The sequence below is a fragment of the Nicotiana attenuata genome, chromosome 8 (genome assembly GCF_001879085.1).
Source record: "Nicotiana attenuata strain UT chromosome 8, NIATTr2, whole genome shotgun sequence".
NCBI lineage: Eukaryota > Viridiplantae > Streptophyta > Magnoliopsida > Solanales > Solanaceae > Nicotiana > Nicotiana attenuata.
Window position 1 is genome coordinate 31,821,725 of NC_031996.1, and position 21,461 is coordinate 31,843,185.

General features: G+C 34.8%; 4 protein-coding genes across 4 annotated transcripts in view; 1 reads left to right on the forward strand and 3 right to left on the reverse strand.

Annotated features, from left to right (window-relative positions):
* The window catches only part of LOC109231193 (AT-hook motif nuclear-localized protein 1-like), a 5,520-nt gene extending 3,554 nt beyond the window's left edge, over positions 1 to 1,966 (reverse strand). The window contains exon 1 of the mRNA XM_019396776.1: positions 970 to 1,966. Coding sequence (XP_019252321.1) covers positions 970 to 1,354 — 385 coding nt within the window. The 5' untranslated portion in view covers positions 1,355 to 1,966. The remainder of the gene's footprint in view (positions 1 to 969) is intronic.
* Positions 11,969 to 13,249, reverse strand: LOC109231626. Its single transcript, XM_019397272.1, has 4 exons — positions 12,995 to 13,249; positions 12,723 to 12,899; positions 12,612 to 12,632; positions 11,969 to 12,415 (listed from the first exon to the last, which is right to left on the reverse strand). The coding sequence occupies exons 1-4, from the start codon at positions 13,247 to 13,249 to the stop codon at positions 11,969 to 11,971; spliced, it is 900 nt and encodes a 299-aa protein (XP_019252817.1).
* LOC109231627 lies at positions 13,340 to 14,178 on the reverse strand. The gene is made up of 2 exons (XM_019397273.1): positions 14,009 to 14,178; positions 13,340 to 13,964 (listed from the first exon to the last, which is right to left on the reverse strand). Exons 1-2 carry the CDS (start codon positions 14,176 to 14,178, stop codon positions 13,340 to 13,342), a joined length of 795 nt encoding a protein of 264 aa, XP_019252818.1.
* Positions 17,413 to 20,115, forward strand: LOC109231628. The gene is made up of 4 exons (XM_019397274.1): positions 17,413 to 17,814; positions 17,936 to 19,271; positions 19,340 to 19,570; positions 19,928 to 20,115. The coding sequence occupies exons 1-4, from the start codon at positions 17,413 to 17,415 to the stop codon at positions 20,113 to 20,115; spliced, it is 2,157 nt and encodes a 718-aa protein (XP_019252819.1).

A 21,461-nucleotide genomic window follows, 5' to 3' on the forward strand; every position in this document is an offset into this window, starting at 1 on the left:
CAGCCAGCCAGCCACCCACCAAAAAAAACCAACTACCAATAAATTAGGGACCGGAAAAGAGGAAAAAAACACTTCAATGCACATATACAACCAGACTCAAAGAACAAAACAAAACAGGGAAAAAGTGCTGGGGTCAAAGTAATTAGAGTTAAATTTCCAGGTGCATGCATAAGCATGTTTTTTAGGAAAATTCATTTATTTGGGAAGGCTAAAGAAAGTGCAAATATGACAGGAAGCCCCAGCTTAAGGAACTCCAAAATTTTTAGGGAATTATAGGCAAGTAAAAGCAGCTAAACAATAAGGTGAAATCAAAGATGCTGTTAACTTAACTCCTTTCCTATAGAAGCAACAGATCATAGAGGTCAGATTCACACTACTTGTTATTTTATTACTCCGTAGGAAGTCATATTGGAAATAGAGGAAAACAATTTCCTCCGCAGAACTCCTACCAAAAGGTGGCAAAGTGCCACAATGACATCCTATAAGTTTTAAGATTCCCCAATTCCAGACCAACCGAAATATAACACCTGACATTCAGAGCTGCCCATTCACATCAACATCATAGTTAAGGCATCTATTAACACGTCCCACATCTATACTATTTTCCCATAACTTCACAAAACCACACACTTTTCCGGCGCATCTCGAATTAAGTATCTATTACCTTCCACCAGCACAAGTATCGAATTACTCAATCAAACTAAGGCAAATGAAAATAAATCACATAGTTTTTTTTGCCTTTGCTGAGATTTGAATCCCGATATCCAATGATTTTCGTCCTACTTCGTTGACCACGAGGTCACATCCTTTCGGTGCAAACCACAAAAACTTAATATTCAAACACCAAACACTAATTAACTCAACTAAGCAAACAGATCTATACAACAGGACCATTTAACTAATCAACATGCAAGTGAAAAAAGATCAGAACTTTGAACAAAATAACACAAAAAAAAGTAGTTATCTTACCTGGAGAGGCTAAATCAACTTTAGGCTGATGATGATGGGGTTTAGTAGCACTAACTAACCCAACAGGCTGGACTTTTCCCCGTTTCTCCGACGAAAAATCAATCACCGGCGACGGTGCAGATGATGAAATTGGCTTCGGAGATAAAACATTATTACTATTAGTTACATTGACAGACCCATCAGGTGCATATTTTCTTGGTCTACCTCTCTTCTTCTTCACATTAACATTAACATGAGCTGCTGCTGCTGCTGTTGTTGTAACGGCTGCTTGTGTTGTTGTACTAATAATCTGCTGCTGCTGAGGATTAGGATTAGGATCAGTGGTCCTTGCTGCCACATGGTAATCTGATGGTGCATCTGATCCCACTACTGTAACTCCCTCCATATCCCCAAAAAAAAATTACCAAGAATATATTACACAAATTTCCCTTTCTTCAAAAAAGAAAAAGCAGAAATTTTGAGGTGTAAAAGCTCAAAAATAGAAAAACAAAAATGAAGCTTAAGTACTGCTAATTTTGAAGTATTACCAGAGCTTAGCAAGAAAACAGAGTAAGATTAAACTGGCAAATGGCTCAGACTACTGTTCATTCTTCTTTTTTTCCTTGGAAATTTAATGGAGAGAACAAAGCAGGATTTTTTTTTTCTTGAAAAATTTAAGGATTAAAAAATGAAAAATGTGGAAAAGATTGAATTTTTTGGCTTGAGAAATGTTGAGATTCTTGAGAAAATATGAAAAATGGAGTTTAGAAGTTAAAAAAAGTAATTTGGGTTCCTGACTTTCCTCAGTTTGTCTGAATCGTAATTAAAGGAAAATGATAATGACGAAAAGAGAGATTAATTAAGTATTAAACTCATTAAATAAATAAGTATATTAATAATTAATTATAGAAAGGATGGAAATTATGTATTTTGTTTAAGAAAATGCTTTGGAGTCCGGTTGGGAAAAAAATATTCTGATAAAGAGAATTGTGGTTGGAAAAAGTGAAATTAGGTTGCAAGGCATGAAGATAGCCACCACTTTCTTTTACAAAAACAATGAAATAATATAAAAGATTAGAAATGAAAAATAATAAAAGTATATACTCTAACATATACGTGACATAAACATTACATCTTATTATTTCATTATTAGTCTTATCAATAATAATGTATGCTTTTCTTGGTAGTGAATACAGACAAAAAGGTACAAACATGAATGTAAAAAGCAGCAAAAATGAGAAATAAGAGGGAAATGTAATTTTGCCTTTACTTTATTTTTTTTTATTTTTCTTTAATATCTGTTCTTTACACTTTTGGTTATTGCTAAACCCCTTTTTCTTTTTACCTCATCCAAAGTAAACTATTTTCCTAATTTAGTTGAATTGCCATATAACACTTTATAACTACAACATGCTCTTTTGCTGTTAGTAGAAGACACTGCAAAAACTAACTTATGAATGATATTTACATTAAACTATACTTTAATAAATTTATCATATTAAGTGGAGTACTAAGTAATGCAAAATATACGTGTAATATATTTATTCATTTAGTGTAAACGCATTAAAATATTTTTTTTTTGTTACCTTAATTAGTTACCTTTTATTTTTCTGACTTCCTAAGGGAGGGGGGAATATGAAGTTTTCTACTATTATTTTACTCCTTAAAAAAACATCGATGGAATACGAGATACGAATATGGTAAATTGATATTGTATAGCCGCTTTAAAATAATAACCGAAAAATATATATTTTTGCATATTTTGTGTGTATATATATTATATACAAAAAAATATATAAATTTTATACATTTTTTAGGCTACCGGATATAAATAGGTTCGGCAACGGACTAAAAGTGATTTTTGCCCTAAAAATATTCAAACTTCAGTGCCCATTTGAATATCTATTCCTTATTTTATTTTTTTGAAATAATATTTACCAATTTTTGCAAATATTATTCTAATCTATACTTCTTGACAATTTGGAATATTAAAGAAATCTTCTTAAGTAAAATCATCTGACTCCTTAAATTTAGTACCGAGTCAACTTAAGTCACATAAATTAAAACATATGAATTTTTTAATAATAATATCGTATAAGATGAGAAAAACTGAATCTTTTTTATTTTAGTCTGGTTTCATCTTTTTCCTCTTAAAAAATTTCTTTATAATGATGAAGCTAGAACCGTGTGGGCATATTTTTTTTTTTAACCCTTCCCAAATTAGGAGGATCTATAGTGTTTTCACACTTTCCCTTCACGGTGACTCGAACACGGGACCTAACGGTCGTGAGTGGAGGTGCTTCTACCAACTGAGCAAGCCTCAGTTGTCAAGGCATATCTTTGGAGTGTCAAATTAGGGTTTAGCATTCTCACCCAATGGATATGACATTTTAGCAAAGCAATGCTCCCAACTTATACCAAAAACCTTTTTTCTTCATTGTTTAGATAATTCCAAGTGGCTGTGTTTCTTTTGTTTTTTTTAACTCTAATTATGATTTTCTTATTTTTGAAAAAAAAAAAGGGGGAAAGTTTACACTGTTGCGAAATCAGGTGACTAATAATATTAAATAATTTGACATAACTTGTTTCTCAACGAAAGAGAAGGTTTAGATTGTTGTGAAACCAAGATGGATAATAATATATTTAATTTCCAATTTTGTTTGTTAGTATAATAGAATATATTAAAAGCAATTTAGGATGTTTATGCTCCCTATTTATTTTAAGGGAGGAATTTGGCCATTAGTGGACCACAAAAGTTGACCAAGCTAAGGCAAAGGAAACACAAAAGGATGTAATAATTAGACCCATATTAGAGGGAGAATTTTTTTCATATAGTTTACTAATTAACATTATGATAATAACATATTCTCTTTCAAAATTATTAGGCGTTTGTTTAATAGTTTCTGGTGAGTGGATGTAAAATTATGTAAGCTACCGCCCCTTCCTCTGATTATTCAAAAAAAGAATGTACATTTACAGGTGTGAAAGCCCATATTTTAATTGTTTCTTTTTTTGTGTTTTGATTTTTTGGGTTATTGAACTTTGGCTTAAAGTTTCTGCAAATTCCACATCATGCTTGCAAGTGGAAGAGAATAAATAATTACTTGACAAGGTATTCTGATAACTTTGATTAAAACCTACTTGTTTCCAAATAATTAATTAAATACTTAATTAGTAATTTGATTACCACTTGGCAAATTGGCATCCTTGTGCCTCCACTATAAATATTTAAATTATACTATTCATATTGTACACCATTTAATTGATACTTCATAATTATATCCCAACAACAACCCCCATAATGTATAGATAAAGTATGAAGAAAATATTGGAATTCATGTGTCGGAAGATTATAGTATGGATTTCCTATTAGACATGAACTTTTTAAAAATGCATCAAAATAAAATTACAAGTTATATATTTCTTACGGCCCTTTTTTTTTTTTTTGTCTTCTTCTTCTTCCTTTTTGGTTAAAAAGAAAAGGCAGTTAAATCTGACTAGTAATCTATGATTCATGTTAATTTAACCTTGCAAAGATCTAAGCGATTAAAAAATGCAAATTAGATTTGTATTGAAGTTACAGTTATGGGATGTGAATTTCACAAAGCGGACCAAAAAAAATTAGTTGAGTTATCTTTAATCTAAATTTGCTTTAAGAAAAACATTTGTCAGCACCAAAGTGATGTTGCATGTTTGTTAGCATCTTTAGAAACTCTTAGAACATATTCAACAACAAGAAACTTCTCATTCTGTTAAAAGATGCAAGCTCTCAAAAAGTCATACGGTCAATATCACCTGAGAAAGGATAGTGCCACCTTTTCCTTCTAGGCTAGAACATAAATTAAAATCGAAACCATTCTTCCCGAAAGAACCTTTCACTTCTATTAAAGAAGATAGATCAAAATCATTTTTCTCGAAGGAAAATCTCAAGTATTTTAAAATTTTATTTATAGATTGGCAAGAGGAATTCTTCAAAATGAAGGAAACGGGTGCGGTGGAGATTATTTGTGAAGATTTTTATAGTATATTATTGAAGAATTTAACGTATAAGATTTTGACATTTAATTTTAAATATCAAATGAGTTTAATGAACTATAATGTGTAATATTATTTGATGCAATATATTTTACATATCAAAGTAACATTTGGGATCATTTGAATCCATGGACCCTTTTGTATGTGTCCAAATTCCTCCAGTGAGTTGCATGAAAACAAAGCTTATGTCTCTAAAACATCCTTTAGTCAAACTCTTTCAGTCTCTAATGTGCTTTAGGACAACTTCAGCTTTAATATCATGGTTCCTGTGGTCTTAAAAATATTTATATTATAAATCGCTTACCATGTGATAATAGCTCGAAATTATGATTTTGTACTAATATGAAATTCAATAAAAATATTGTTTTAAAACCTAAATAGTATGATACTAGTATTTATTTGAGTCATACAGCAGCAAGGGCGCGGATAGTCGTAGAGCAAAGTGGAGGGAATCCACTTCATTCAAAAATTATATTGTGGAAATAGAATAAAATCAATTAATTTGTTACATATAAACAGTGATGAATCCTCTTGATATAAGAAAAAAGTCTAATGAAATAGCAAAGGAGATCACAAAGTTACTTCAAATAACACGCTCGGCATTTTTTTTTTTTTCAATTCCCCTATATAAATTTTTACTCTGCCACCGAATCATTTCGTGGTGTTCTTGCTAATTGAAAGGTCGAATGTTAAATTCTGTTCTTCCAATATATGGTGATGTCTCTCAATATGTAACGACCTGACCGGTCGATTTGAGTTCTAGCGCGTCGTTTATCGATTTGAGGCTCTGGATGCATGCGTGGTCGGATTTGAATTTCGGGAAGTTTGGAGTTGATTTGGAAAGAAAATTCTCATGTCGGAAGCTTTAAGTTGGAAGAATTGACTAAAGTGTGATTTTTGAGTAAACGACCTCGAAATTGGGATTTAAAGGTTCCAACAGGTTCGAATGATTTTGGACTTGGGCATATATCAGGATCGAGTTTTGGATGACCCGGGAGTATTTCGGCGCCTATTATGGAAGTTGGCATTTTGGAAGAATTTCATAAAATTAGGCTGAGGTGTATTTCAATGTTATCGATGTCCGTTTGGGATTTCGAGTCTGGGAATAGCTCCGTATGGTGATTATGGTATTGGTAGAGCGTCCGGAAGTGGATTTGGAGGTCCGTAGGTCATTTCGGGGTCATTTGGCGAAAGTTAAAAATTTGAAAGTTTTTGAGAAGTTTGACCAGGAGTGGACTTTTTGATATCGGGGTCGGATTGAGATTATGGAAGTTGGATTAGGTCTGTAATGTCGATGTGACTTGTGTGCAAAATTTGAGGTCAGTCGGACGTGATTTGATGGGATTCGAATGTAGAAGTTTGAAGTTCTAACGTTCATTAAGCTTAAATTGGGGTGTGATTCATGATTTTGATGTTGTTTGATGTTATTTGGGGCCTCGAGCAGATCCGCGTTATGTTATGGGAGTGGTTTGTGTGATTGGACGGGGTCCCGGGGGCCTCGGGTGTGTTTCGGAGGTGTTTGGGTTGTGTCGCGCTCTTATTTGATGTTTCGACGTCGTTTCTTTGGGCATAAAGGGCATTATAAAGAGCAAACGACCTTTGATTTGTGATTGGATTGAACCATTAGATCCGTATCGTAATTACGGAGCCATAGCAATAAGAACCGTCGAATTTCAATGTTGTATGAGACAGTTACGCCTATTTTCGTGTCGGACAAAATTGCTGGTTTCTGGTGCGAAGATTTGTTCTTCGCGAACGCGGCAGAGGTTCCGCGAACGCGAAGAAGGATTTCTGGGTTGACCGGTGAACGCGAAAAATTGCTCTTCGCGAACGCGTAGGCCTCCCGCGAAGGCTATGAAGAAAAATCGCCTGGACAGTGTCTTAAACTGAGAATTTTAGTATTTTGGGCATATCTTGAGTTCTAGAACTTCGTTTGAGGTGATTTTCGCGGCATTGTTCTCGTCTCAACAAGGGGGTAAATATCTGCCCTTTATTTTTATTTTTCTCCATGATTATTTCTGTTGATTTCTATTTTTATCCGTGTTTTGAATTGTATAAATTGGGATTTTGAGCCCCCAAAGTTGAAAAATGGTAAATCCTTGATTTGAGGGTCGATTCATGGACGAAATTGGATGAATTTCTGGATATAGACCATATGAGTTATGGGTAATATTTATTTTTAATAATTTATGAAATATAGGCACGTGGGGCCCGAGGGTTGACTTTATTGACTTTTCAAGCGTAGTTGGGAGTTGTTATAAATTGATTTATTATGAGTATAGAGTATATTTTTATTGTTTGCACATTGCTTGACTAGTTTTGGAGCGACGGACACCGGTTTGAGGTGTTAGAGCGATTGTGGAGCCGGTTATGGAACTTCGGAGCGAGGTAAGTCTCCTGTCTAACCCTGTGAGGGGAAAATTACCCCTAGGTGTTGTATATTGATGTGTGCTACTTGTTGTGGGGGCTACGTACGCGCGAGGTGATGAGAGCCCGTGCGTAGCTACATTCATGTTATTGTCCAAGTAGGCTTAGGTTCATATCATGCTATAGCTGTACTATTTGAGCAGTCTCTCGCCTATTAAATTCCTCTGTTTTACATTTCTACTTGAGAGTGGGCTTGCTATTGTAGAGACTTCACGAGTTCATGATTATTCACTGAATAATTTTACTCTTCTTACGGCATGTTTTCGTGATATATATGTTTCATTGAAAGGTTTTTGTTAAAGAAATTAGAACTCACACGTTTATTCGTGAGTGGGGTTAAGGACCCGTCAAAGTTTCTTATTCTAATGGGATCGGGCCGTTCGTCTCGGCAGGATTTTGTATTTCACATCTTATGGGATCGGGCCATTCGCCTCGGCAGAATTTATGTACCACACTTTCATGGGTGCGGGACGTTCGCCTCGGCAGGTTAATAGATGCATCTATTGTTCGTGTCGTTTGACCTTCAGTAGTGCACAAATATTTATGTTGGGTCGGATTGTACGCCTCAGTATTTCCCATATCATATCCTCATGGATCATGCGTAATATTTTACAAGAAGCCAGTGTATCCGTGAGTTTTTCCTGATTTGAATTATGACAATCTATTTGATGAGATACACTACACCGATATGTGTGCTCCGATCAAGGAGGGAATTTCTAATGGGAAGCTTGAGTTCATTGTAAAGAGGAGAATTTGTATAACGTATTTTATGCTTGTTTATTTCATTTATTTACTCTGCCTCATGTTTATTTACCCTTTTACCGTACCTGATATTATTGGATCACTAGTGAGTGTTGATGTCGACCCCTCGTCACTACTCTTCCAGGGTTAGGCTAGATACTTACTGGGTACACGTGGATTTACGTACTCATATTACACTTGCTGCAAATTTTTGTGCAGGTACATATATGTTTAGTGGCCTTATGAGAGTAGAGGCGTGTATACATGCGGGGACTTAGGTGAGCTGCGCTCCATATTACGACGCGTAGCCAGCAGAATCTCCTTCAAAGTATTTATATTTCTCCTGTCCAATTTGTATTCCGGACAGATGCTGTATTTTATTTTATATTCCTAGTTGATGCTCATGCACTTGTGACACCGAATTTGGGATGGCTTGTCCTGTACTGAAACTGTTAAAAATATTACTTATTATTTATTCTGTAAATCCCATCTTTTACTATTTAATTGAAGGAAAATATGATTTCTAAAATATTGAAATGAAAACCAAATTAAGTATTTATTGTTGGTTTGCCTGACAGTGGTGTCCGACGTCATCACGATCTTTAATGAATTGAGGGTCGTGACACAATAATACCAGACAAGGTAATACAGTAATTGTAATAAAGCAACGAGTGGACGATTATAAATACTGGCACATTATAAAAAAAATTTCATACTTATTTTTATACATAAAGTAAAGTACATAGAGAAAATAGCATCACTCTACTTACAATAATATGTGAAGCAAAAACTTTATATTGGCTTAGCTGATCTTCTGCTCATGTGTTAATTTTGAAAGGCAATCCTTAAAACTACTGTCTACGGCTGACTATAATCGGTGATGGAGCAAAATTTTAATAATGAATTCGAAAAGGTATAAAAGTACCACACATTGAATTTGAACATATAATCTAAGAGTCTGTTTGGAAAGTTACCCTGTAATTGAAAGTGGTGTAATTACCACGGTAGTAATTACACAGCCTAGTAATTACACGATTGTGTAATTACGATGATCTGTTTGTTTGTCATAGTGTAATTACAAGTTTACTGTTTGGTTGCACAAGTATAATTACACAGTTAGATTAAATTTTAAATTAAATAATTATCAGAATTTAAAAATTAATATAATAAATATATGCCTATAAAATTTTATAAGTATAAATAATATTATATTTGGTATTTAAGATGTAGATTTTTTGTGAATAAACATTAATTAGTAATAATATATTTATAACTAATATTGTAAAAATAATTTATATATTTTTTAAAATTAATAATATTTAGTTTAGATACTTAAAAAAACTAAAAAATATACGTTTTGTAAGAACATTATGGAATTCATATGTGATAAAATAAATTAATATTTATAAATATAGTTTCGTAACATTATTCAAATATTTGACAAAACTAATCTATCAATTCTAACTAAAAAATGAACAACATGCAATGTGACCCAATACTACTAAAACAAGTAAATTGGAACCATGAATAAAGCACAATTTCAAAATTAAAAAAAAATAGTTTAACATATATCAAATTCCAACATAATAATAGTAAGTTCCGTTGCAACTTAAAATTAGGAAACATGATAAGTTTATAACCACATTCAACAACGAAATTCACGTTAATATCACTCATTATATGCCAAGTTTATTAATGACTCATTACTTCTAATATTAGGAGATGTAGTTTCAAAAATAGAATAATAAAATAAAAAAAAATAAACTATAAGCAATTACATAGAATTACAAGAGTAAAGATAGAGAAATAAACGATAAATAATGTACAAAGAAAAATATTTTTTAAAATTTCAAAAGAAATTAAAAAGTCAAAAAAATAAAAAAATTAAAATAATAGAAATAAAAAGTTATAAAGAAAATAAATTAAAATAAAAACAAAAAGGAAAGAAACTAAAAAGCAACCTTGTAATCACACAGTGTAATTACCACCAATTCTCACATCCCCTTGAAAATTGGAGAGTGTAATTACACCCCTCCAATTATACCCAATTTGATGCTGACCAAGTAATTACTTGGCCTAACAAATATGCCAAACTATGTAATTACACCCTATTACACCCAAATCCATTTCCAAGGTGGCTTTCCAAACATGCTCTAAGATAATATTAGGATTAACTTCACAATTACCCATGATAATTTCCTTATGTCAAGGAAATTCAATACTCCCTCCGGTCCAAAATAAGTGATTTTTTGACCTTTTTTCTGTGGTCCAAAATAAGTATTTTTTTCAGATTTCAAGAATGAATTAATTATTTTTTTCCTACATTGCCCTTGGAGTAAATAGTATTGAAGTATGTGTAAGGAGTATTTATGTGAAGAGATAGCAAATGTTAATATGGTCAATTTCATTGCTAATTAATGCTAAAAGGTGGATTTCTTAATCTGTGTGAAAACAGCTAAAAAAATCACTTATTTTGAACCGGAGGGAGTAGGTTATATATAAAACAAATTATTTTTATCCTATCAGACTTTACTTTATTGTGATACTTGACGAAACAAGCAGTTGGCTCTATTGTTTGCTAACATAGACTGACTGATTCAACATTTAAAAGACAATAGCTCGATTAGTGAGAAAATTTTAGCATTTTTTTTATTTTCGAAAGTGAAAACTATAGGAAAGTTCTTTGAATCTCAATATATTGAAAAGAGTACATTAAGCTCCTACTGAAAGACAAATTTAGAAATGAAATAGAAGAATGGCACTTAAATAAGCTCCTACTTATATTCCTATCTTCCGGCACTGGACAAGCCTCACCCTCCATACATCCATTCGCCTCTAGATCATCCCCATTTTCATATTTAACTTGTGAGCAATCCGAATCCCTTTCTGTATATGACCAAATTTTGAATTTTATGGACTCTTGTCAAAGCTTGGCGCATCTCTTTCAAATTCAAGCCCGTTTGATAATCAGCTGTCTTTTACAAGTCAAAAACCCATCATTTTCTTGCAGACTTTTAAAGCTCTGCTCTCACTGTTGTGGTATCAGTTATACTGCGTTGGTATTTAAATGCATTGACTCTCTCTCATGATACGTTTTCCGTTAATACTGTTATAAAGTCTTATGCTTGCAGTTCTGTGCCACATAATGCTGTGCTATTCTATTCCGAAAGGCTGAAAACAGTCATTTTGCTCCTAATAGCTTTACTTTTCCACCTCTTATGAGCGCTTGTGCAAATACGGGTGCAGGTCGTTTGGAGTTGGGCCAGAAGTGTCATGGCCAATCTGTGAAAAATGGAGTTAATGGGGTTTTGCAGGTTCAGAATTCTCTGGTGCATTTGTATGCTTTTTTGTTGTGGTTTTATTGGTCTTGCCGAGCAGGTGTTTGATGAAATGACTGACAGGGATGTTTTGTCTTGGAATAGCATTATGAATGGATATGTGAAAGCGGGTGAATTAGTTGTTGCACGACAGCTGTTTGATGCAATGCCTAATAGGAATTTAGTTGGGTGGAATGTCATGATGACTGGATACTTGGATTCTCACAACCCTTGCAAGTGCCTAAAGTTGTTCCAAGAAATGGCAGAGAGCATTGTTTTTTAGAGCGCGAAGGGCAAAAAAAGCAACAAGGGTTCGCCTCGCTTCAAAAGCGATGCGCAATTCTTAAAAAAACATAATGTAAAATTATAAATAATCAAAAACTTCAATTTAAATATAAAAGTAGGTACTAGGTACCACCAAATCATCCACAAACCATCCACAAACCATAGGACAAGCAAAATCAAAGCTACTAAATTACTAGAATCAACATCTTATTCTTCTACTCTTCTTCAAGATTGTCAAAATCTTGAATTCCTCTATTATCTTCATATTGCTCGTCATCTTCTTCTTCCCCCTCCTCTTCATGATCACTTTCATCTTCATCAATTAGGGATATGGATCGACTTGTAGTAGCCACACTTTTTCCCTTCCTAATAGAGCTTGAACTTGGAGTATATCTCCTTAAACCATAAGGATTCTCCCCAACTCTACTACCAACCGCAACATCACCCCAAGTAAAATCGGAGTCGCCTTCAAATACTTCTTCATCTTCACAATTTTCGGGGACTCCGGTTTGCCATTCATTAGCCTCATCAATATTGTCCAAAAGAATTGGATCAATTGTATTGCGGTGGTTGTAGCGACGCCTCAATGCTTTATTGTATTTTATGAACACTAGATTATGGAGGCGCTTCAAGGTTAGTCGTTTCCTCTTCTTTTTATGAATCTGCAAAAAAGATGTGTCAACTAATTAGTAGGAGTTTGGACAATTGAGATATAATTTACTTTATCTCAAAACATGAAATAATTCTTTTTATTTCTCACGTGTTCAAAAACACTCCAATACCTTTCACATCCGGATGAGCTACAAGTTAAGCTTAGAACTTTGATGGCGAAAGTCTGTAACTCCGGAGTCTCTGCACCATATTGGTCCCACCACTCAGCTATAGAAGTAAAAAAAAAATGTTCAAGAATTAATAAGTATAAAAAATACATTGAAGTTAGAGCTATAAAATATAGAAACACTTGGTCACCTGGCGACTTCGTCTTTCTTTGTTTAATAGCAAGTCAGAGCTAAAAAGTCCTTCATCTGCCTTGTAAGTAGCAAGCTGATCTACCATCTTTTCTTGCAAGTCTTCATCTGGGGTCAACTTGATAACAACCTGATGGAATCCTGTCCACACTTCTTTAGCCAATGAATTATTCTCATGCTGATCATAAAAGAGTGATGGTTCAGAATAAGTCCAGCTGCATGCAAAGGTCTATGAAGTTGCTCATTCCATCTTGCATCAATGATCTGAAAGACCTTTGCATATTTCTGCTCATCACTGAATGATACTTGAATAGCCTCCTTGGCCCTATCCATAGCTTCATAGAAGTAGCCTATTGGTGGTTTTTGCTCCCCATCCACCAAACGGAGTACTTTAACCAAAGGGCCACCAATTTTAAGAGCATGAAGGACATTATTCCAAAAAGAATAAGAAACAATAATGCGTGCAGCCTCTTTCCCCGCACTTTCCTTTGCAAATTTACTCTTGCTCCACTCCTCTAAAGTGACCATCTTTCTCAATTTGTCTTTTTGCAAGTGGATACTATGCAAAGTCAAGAAAGCAGTGGCGAACCTTGTCTTGCCCGGTTTCACCAATTTTTTTTACATGGTGAATCTTCTCATCATATTCAATAAAAAGGTCTGAGAAATATAAGAATGTACCCTAACGCCCTGGCCAAAAATTGTAGAGAAGGGTTTTTCCTTGAAAATGTCCCCGAACATCAAGTTGATACAATGAGCCGCACATGGAGTCCAATAGACATTCTTGTACGCTCCTTCAATCATGCCACCCGCTTTCACATTTTCACTTGCATTATCAGTGACCACTTGAACAACTTTGCTTGGACCAATCTTTTCGGTGGTGTTCTGAAATAAGGTGAACATTTTCATGTGGTTAGTGGATGAGTCGCTAGCATCAATGGACTCAAGAAACAAACTTCCCCGGGGAGAATTCACCAACACATTAATAATCATTTTCCCCGTTCTTGCCGTCCACTTATCCATCATAATGGAGCAGTCATACTTGTTCCACACAACTTTATGCTCCTCAACAATTTTATTAGTCTCCTCCACTTCCTTATTTAGATAAGGACCTCTTATTTCATGATAAGTGGGAGGCTTCATTCCAGGTCCGTATTGACCAACGACCTCAATAAAGTCTCCAAAAGTGTCATAGTTGACACAATTGAAGGGGAGCCCGGCATCATAGACCCATCGTGCAAAAGCTCTACTTGCACGATTCCTCAAAACTGTCTTTAGCAATTTTTTGACATCTTTTCACCGCCTTTGCTTCCATCTCTTGGGAATAGCAATCCAGGACCTTTAGTCGATGATCCATGGCTTGACCTATCTCTTCCCCGTTTAGTTGGAAGTGACAATTTTTCAATATAATCATCATCATCATCATCATCAAGATTGGTCACCATTGGTTGATGAACCATTTTGATTTTTTTTGCTCCTTCTTCTTCTCAAAAAAGTTCTTATTTCTTCCCCCACCTCCGGTGGTACATTTCGGACAACTTGTGACGTTTCTATCGCCTACCAACTTAGATTGGTATTTTAAAAGCGTATAAAATGCCACCCGTTGTAATCTTGTTGCAAAACTTGCATACNTTTCTTATATTTATTTTTTGTATTACATGCAATAAAAAAAATTTCTTTTCGTTTCAAGATACAAAATTTGACTTTTAATTTTAGTTTATAAAATTACTTATATTAGATATTTGTTTTATATTTTTTAAATTTTAATTCTTTATCTAGTAAGACTTTAGTTTTTGGTGCCACTTTATTTAGTACGGAAAAGGGCCAAAACTGCCCCTAGACTATTCGCTTAAGTTTAAAAATGCCCTCTGGCCACCTATTTTGTAAAAATTGCCCTCACCGTTACAAATCTGGCCCATTCATGCCCCTAACGTCAACTTTTCGGCCCACTCATACCCTAAAAACTAACAGCCCTATTTTGATTAAGAAAATAAATTTATTATTTATTATGTGTTAATTTCCTATTGGCTTAAATTAAAACCTCACCCCGTATCCACTTATTAGCCTACTCCGTCTTAGATTTTTACCCTTCAACACCCACGGATCTCCCTCTCCATCTCAGATTTTTCGGCCTTAATTTAATTTTTAAATTAACATTTTTTATTAAATCAATTTTCTGAGTGAAATCAGGTACTCTTTGAAATTAATGCTTCATTGTAAGATTTTATGGTTTAATAAGTTATTTTTCTGCCAATAGTAATGATCATTGAGCATTTGCAATATTTTTTGTTGTATATTTCCTGACAACTCTACATCCAATTTTGATTATACCAATAATTTATTTGGTCTCTGCTCGGACCTCGACCTTTTTCTTCTTCATTGGCTCATCATAGTCTGAACATCCGACCATGTCCATAAATTAAGCTATTGTACGTGGATGCTCTTCAGGTTATATCAACACCGCCAATTTTAAAAAAGAGACGGTTAAATCAAGAGAAATATTTGAGATCATATGCCTGAGAATATGAGAGAATACGACTTATTGGTGAATGTCTATAATAAACACTTGATTGAGCTTATTGTATGAAGCAGTAAAGTGCAGTAAGAAAAATTGATGATGAATGATATTTTTGTGATGGAAAAAAATATGAGTATTGATGTATACATTTAATATACAAAGAAATAGGAAGAGAAAGGTGATTAACTATACGAGAGAGTTTTGTTTGCTTAGGGAAAAAAATGGGTGTATGAGAGTTTTAGTTGGTGGAATAATTTTTAAAAGAAAGAGGAGAAAGAAACGGAGGAAAAGGATCTTAGAATATGGGTGAGTTATTTTAATTTAGGTGAGTCTTAAGTTAGGCCAATGGGACGATGACACATGAGAATTAATTAAGTTTTTTTTTGCCTAACAGGGTCTTTGAAAGTTGCATGACGTAAAGTATTGGTAATAAAAAATTTTGGTTGTCTGAAAATAAAACTTTAATGATGTTTGTAGTGATTATTCATATAGAGTGCAAGGTCAAAAATGGATGAGAAGAACAAGAAAAATATGAACGCACACACGCTAGGGGAGGGGGGTGGAGGGGGTGGGGGGAGAGATTTTTTGAGATGGGGGATATTATTGTACCAACTCCAATAGTCTAGGGGCAGTTTTCACCTTTTTTTCGTTATGACACGTGGAAATTAATTAAAAGTTTTTTTTTATCTAACATGGCCGTTAGTCGTAAGGGCATTCTTGAGCCGAAAAGATAACGGTGAGGGCAATTTTTTCAAAATAGGTGGACGGAGGGCATTATTGTACCAACTCCAATAGTCTAGGGGCAGTTTTGACCCTTTTCCGTATAATATATATAATAATTAATTATATAAATTGAAATATACATTTAAAAAATCATATAACTGAAAATATAACATATATAATAATTAATTTTGATTAATGAAATATACACTAAAAAAATTAAATAAAATGAAAAATATAAAATATATAAATTATAAATAATGACAGAAAGAAATAAAAAAGAGAAGACAGAACTCAGAAGAAGAAAGAAGAAGGAAGAAGAAGGAAGAGAGAAGACAGAACTCCAGCGAGTCAGTGACGAAGCAAAAGAAGCAGAAAATAGAACAAGAAGAAGAAAGAAGAAAAAAATGAGAAGAAGAAAGGAGAAGAAAATTTACCTGGACTGGTCGACTGGAGCTGTGGGCTGGTGCTGGTCTGCTGCGATGAAGAAGTGAAAAGAAAGCAAAAACTTTCTATCCCAACACCCTAATTTTTTCGATGAAGAAGAGAGAAAATCGCAGCAATTGGCTTCTGTTATGTAGCGCAGCAATTAGGGGTTTGTTTTGTATAAATTAAAAACATACCCAATCTTTTTTCTTAAAAAGGCCCAGCTGCGATTTTTGAACAAAAGCGATCGATTTGTCGCTTCCCTCGCCTCGTCGCCTCGTCGATTTTTCCTCTGAAGCGTGCGCTTCAACTGTTCAAGTCGCCTTAGGCACAGAAAAGTGATGCTCCGTCGCTTCGCGCTTTAAGCGACGAAGCGCGCGCTTTTCCAAACACTGGCAGAGAGGGGGTTGAAGGGTAATGATGTAACTATAGTCATTGCTCTTACTGCTTGTGCTCGGTCAGCTCGAATGAACGAAGGAAAATCTGTTCATGGGTCTCTTATTAAGGTATGCAAAAATTTGAATTTGATTACTAGTACGACTTTGATCCATTTGTATAGTGGATGCAGAAGAGCAGAAATTGCTTGTCTAATTTTGGATAGGATGTCAGTCTGTTATACAAATTGTAATTAGTGATACAATTAGTATACGTGGGCTGATTTTAGTAAAGAATGTGACAATTAGGATGGTTAGAGGTTAGTTCCGGAAGTTAGTTAGTAGGAGCCAAAAAGTTAGTTAGAAGTTAGTTGAGTTAGTTGAGAACTTGTTAAGAGAATCTCATTACAGCTCAACTATTACATATAAGGATTGTATCACATTCTTGGTATGGATAACAATTACAGTTCTTTCAAAACAATCTTTTTCTTCCTGTCTTCTCTCTTTTCTCTTTCTCTGTTCTTCTTCACCATAGTTGACCTTCGAGCTGTCTCTGTTTCAGCTCCTAGAGACTATATTCGAACCTCGGATTTCTCTTAGTCCCTGCATTTGAATATCATTAGTATCAGAGCAGTTGATTCTTGGATATCAAAAAAATGACAAAAGGGGGTCAATCTGTTGAAAATTCAGTGACCGAAATGGGTGATATCATAGAATTGATGCAGCAATTGATTTCGACAATAGGTTCTTTAGCTGAGGAAGTTGCTCACTTGAAAGGCTTGGATCAGGCAGTAGGTGAATTGAAGGAACAAATGTTAAACTCTGCAAAAAGTAATGAAGATGAAGCAATTGGCCCTAGTGGAGCTAAATCTAGATCTAACAGCAAGGATTCCTCTGATAAGTATCATGTTGAGGAGGAAGGAAATCGAACAGATGGTAGGCAGTATTCCAAATATACTCAGATTTCATTTCCTAGATTTTTTGGAAATGATTTGAGATCATGGCTGTTCAAGGCAGAGCAATTTTTCCAAATCGATCGAGTACCGACTGAAGAAAGAGTGATGGCACTTAGAAGGTGAAGCTATGGGGTGGCATCTGGCTTTTATGAAGTATATGAGTTACACTCAACCGCCTACGTGGACTGAGTATGCTATGGCTTTGACTGAAAAGTTTTGACAGAATTATGATGATCATATGGAGGAATTGAAAAAGATTTTCCAGACTGGTAATGTGAGGGATTATCAGACAACTTTTGAAAGGAGTCTTACAAGGGGGAACTTGTCACAGGAAAATGCAATCAGTTGTTTCATAGGAGTGCTGATGGAGCAACTTAACATAGCTGTGAAAATGACTAATCCCAGATCACTTGCTCAAGCATTCAAGGCAGCTAGGATGCATGAAGCCTACATAGATGCTCAATCAAAGGAGATCGTGCAAAGGATATCATTACCTCCAGCTCAAACTACCAATCTTAAAAGGAATGTGGATCAAAGATTCCAGAACAAGCCATATCTGGCCTTACCTGCTCCCAAGAAGGATCCACCCCCAAACTCTATTGGAGTATTTAACAGAAGAAGGCTAAGTGTTGAGGAAGCCAATGAAAAAAGGGCCAAAAGATTGTGTTATTTCTGCAATGAGAAATGTGTACGCGGCCATAAGTGCAAGAACCTTATGCAGGTTTATGCATTAGAAGTGGAAGAACTGCCAATTACGGAACACTCGGAAGATGCTGAGAGTTCTGAGGATTCAGAACAGATAGTGGAATTGGCTGAACAAATAGAATATATAGAGATTTCAGTTTATGCATTGAATGGATCTCTGGGGTTCAAATGCTTGAGGGCTACTGGCTTTAATGCCAAGAAACCTTTGCACATTCTCATAGATACTGGGAGTACTCACAACTTCATCAATTCTGAATTAGTGCAACAGCTAAGGTATCCTGTGACAACTACCTGCTCTCAGGTAGTGGCTACTGCAAATGGTACTGGCATGAAGGTGGATAAGGCTTGCAGATTGTCTTGGCTATTGCAGGGTGCTGAGTTTGAAGCAAATTTTATGTTATTACCTCTGGCAAACTATGATGTGGTATTAGGTGTGGAATGGCTAGTTACTCTTGGAGATATCAAGATGAATTTCAAGAAGCTTACTATGGAATTCTTCTACAAGGGAAGAAAACATATGCTCAGAGGTGCTGGAAATCAAATCAAATTTGCTAATGCTGGGAAGATAGCTAAGTTGTCAGGTAATCAACCTCAACTTGCAATGATTCAGGTTATTCCATGTGTAGAAGATAGGAGTATGCAGTGGTATTCTTTGGAGACTAGTAGTGAAAATGGTAGCAGTAATCCTGATTTGACAGCATTGTTAGAAAAGTATAAGGATTTGTTTGATGAACCTACTGCATTATCACCATCTAGAGAGATATTTGATCACCAAATTATTCTTCAAAATGGAATAGAACCTATAAACAAAAGACCTTACAGATATCCTGCAGTAAAAAGGGATATTATTGAAGGTCTAGTGAAACAAATGTTGGATAAGGCATAATTCAGCCTAGTAGCAATCCCTTTGCTTCTCCTGTAGTTTTGGTAGGCAAGAAGGATGGTACTTGGAGGTTGTGTGTAGACTACAGGGATCTCAACAAGCAGACTATCAAGAACAAATTTCCAATTGCTATTGTGGAAGATTTGTTGGATGAATTGGGAGGTTCAGTGGTTTTTTCTAAAATAGATCTCAAATCAGGTTATCATCAGCTAAGAATGGTTGTTGATGACATTCCTAAAATAGCTTTTAGGATTCATTCAGGCATTATGAGTACCTTGTTATGCCCTTTGGCTTATCTATTGCACCAGCTACCTTCCAAGGTCTTATGAACTCTATATTCCATCAGTCCTTGAGGAAGTTTGTTTTGGTTTTTTTTGATGATATCTTGATATACAACAAGTGTATACAAGATCATCTGTAACTCTTACAGTTGGTATTTGAAGAAATGAGGAGGCATCAGTTTTTCGCTTAGAGAAGTAAGTGTTCTTTTGGAGTTCAAAGGATTGAATACTGGGGTATTTCATTACTGCTGAGGGTGTCTCTACAGACCCTCGGAAGATCATAGCTACACAGAATTGGCCCATTCCAACTACCCTTAAAAATTGAGAGGGTTCTTGGGATTAGCAGGCTATTACAGAAGGTTTATTAAGAGTTTTGGCATCATTAGCCGACCACTAACTGATCTCCTAAAGAAAGAAGGCTTCAAATGGTCACCAGAAGCTACTGAAGCTTTTAATGAGCTTAAGAAAGCATTGACTCAAGCTCATGTTTTAGCTCTACCTGACTTCACTAAAACTTTTGTGGTTGAGACCTAAGTTGCTCTGACACGGGTGCGGGTGTCCGACACAGGTGCGGATCTAGAGGTCGGATCCTTTGAGATGGAAATTTTAAGATTCGGGGATACGGATCCTAGAACCGACACGGGTGCGGGGATCCGGCTAAAAATAATTCAAAAATAAAAATAAAAATATCTCTAAATTATGAGAAATTTTATGGAATACTTACCTATATGGATTTCTTTTTATTCTCAAGTTGTTGGCACGATTTCTTGATTTTCTTCCATTCTCAGATTCTCCTACAAGTTACACAAAGTATATTAAAACATAATAGATATCATATAATTACATAAGCAAAAGAGTTATATATATATATAAAGATAAAGACAAATAGAAAACATACCTTTAGGCTTTTAGTCTTTTACGACTTTTGTAGAAGAACATGACCTACATGAACATAGAGAATAAAAGATGCAAATATCATTTAGCAATTAGCATTTCTCTCACAAGTCACAAATTATGAAGAGTTAGCCATTCTCATTAAGTCAATAAAAATAAGCATGAACACCAAAAAGGCAAAAATAAACTACAATGGCAATCACCATTCAAGCATTCCCATATAAAGTTACATTAACATTGAACTATATAAACTAACAAAAAGTAGGAGAGGATAACTACTAAGTTTTAACAATTGAACAATAAATTTAGCATTCTTCCTCAATATTTTCAAGATCAATTTCTTGCACATCTTCAATCTCTTCTTCAAATATGACTCCTTCTAGTTGAGGTTCATCTATTGATAAGTCAAGTAGATCATTGGTGGCTTCATAAACATCAAAACGATCTCCGCCTAAAGCAAAATTAAAATAAAAATGATTTTAAAAAAAATACTAAAGGAAATATAAATTCAAGAAAACATAGATTATAGACATACCCACATCCCAATACTTGCTTGGGCCACTTGTATATTTTTCTTTTTGACGAGAAAGCAAGCGAAGATTGTATTGTACAAAAACTAGATCTTCGGCTCTTGAAGTCTCTAACTTGTTTCTTTTGATACTATAGATCAATGAATATGTGCTCCAATTCCTTTCGCAACAAGAAGAAGAAGCCGGTTGTGAAAGCAATTTGTACGCCAAGCTTTGCAAAAGTGGAGCGTTTACACCATGGTTAGCCCACCAAGATAGAGGCTCCTCATACATCATAGCCTCAACCACATGAGGCTCACTAAAGAAACCACTCCCACTTGCGAATGCTCCATACTCCAAAGATGCTTGTTTTAGATTATTTGAATCTTTAAAGTATCTTTGAAAACATTTAACTCTATTTGAGGAAATCTCTCTATCCTCATTTGGAGCAAGCCTTCAAACCCCATTTCCTTCCCC

Bases quoted from the DNA above. Each gene is read 5' to 3' on its own strand.
- LOC109231626 (XM_019397272.1), bottom strand. From the start codon at position 13,249: ATGGTCACTTTAGAGGAGTGGAGCAAGAGTAAATTTGCAAAGGAAAGT. The intron at 12,900-12,994 runs GTCTTTCAGATC...TTTTATGATCAG, and splicing joins ATGAGCAGAAATATGCAAAG to CATGAGAATAATTCATTGGC. The intron at 12,416-12,611 runs GTGCAGAGACTC...TCTTTTTTGCAG, and splicing joins TGAGTGGTGGGACCAATATG to ATTCATAAAAAGAAGAGGAA.
- LOC109231627 (XM_019397273.1), bottom strand. From the start codon at position 14,178: ATGGTTCATCAACCAATGGTGACCAATCTTGATGATGATGATGATGAT. The intron at 13,965-14,008 runs GTCAAAAAATTG...TCGTGCAAGTAG, and splicing joins AGCAAAGGCGGTGAAAAGAT to AGCTTTTGCACGATGGGTCT.
- LOC109231628 (XM_019397274.1), top strand. From the start codon at position 17,413: ATGACAAAAGGGGGTCAATCTGTTGAAAATTCAGTGACCGAAATGGGT. The intron at 17,815-17,935 runs GTGATGGCACTT...AAGTTTTGACAG, and splicing joins GAGTACCGACTGAAGAAAGA to AATTATGATGATCATATGGA. The intron at 19,571-19,927 runs GTACCTTGTTAT...TGGGATTAGCAG, and splicing joins GATTCATTCAGGCATTATGA to GCTATTACAGAAGGTTTATT.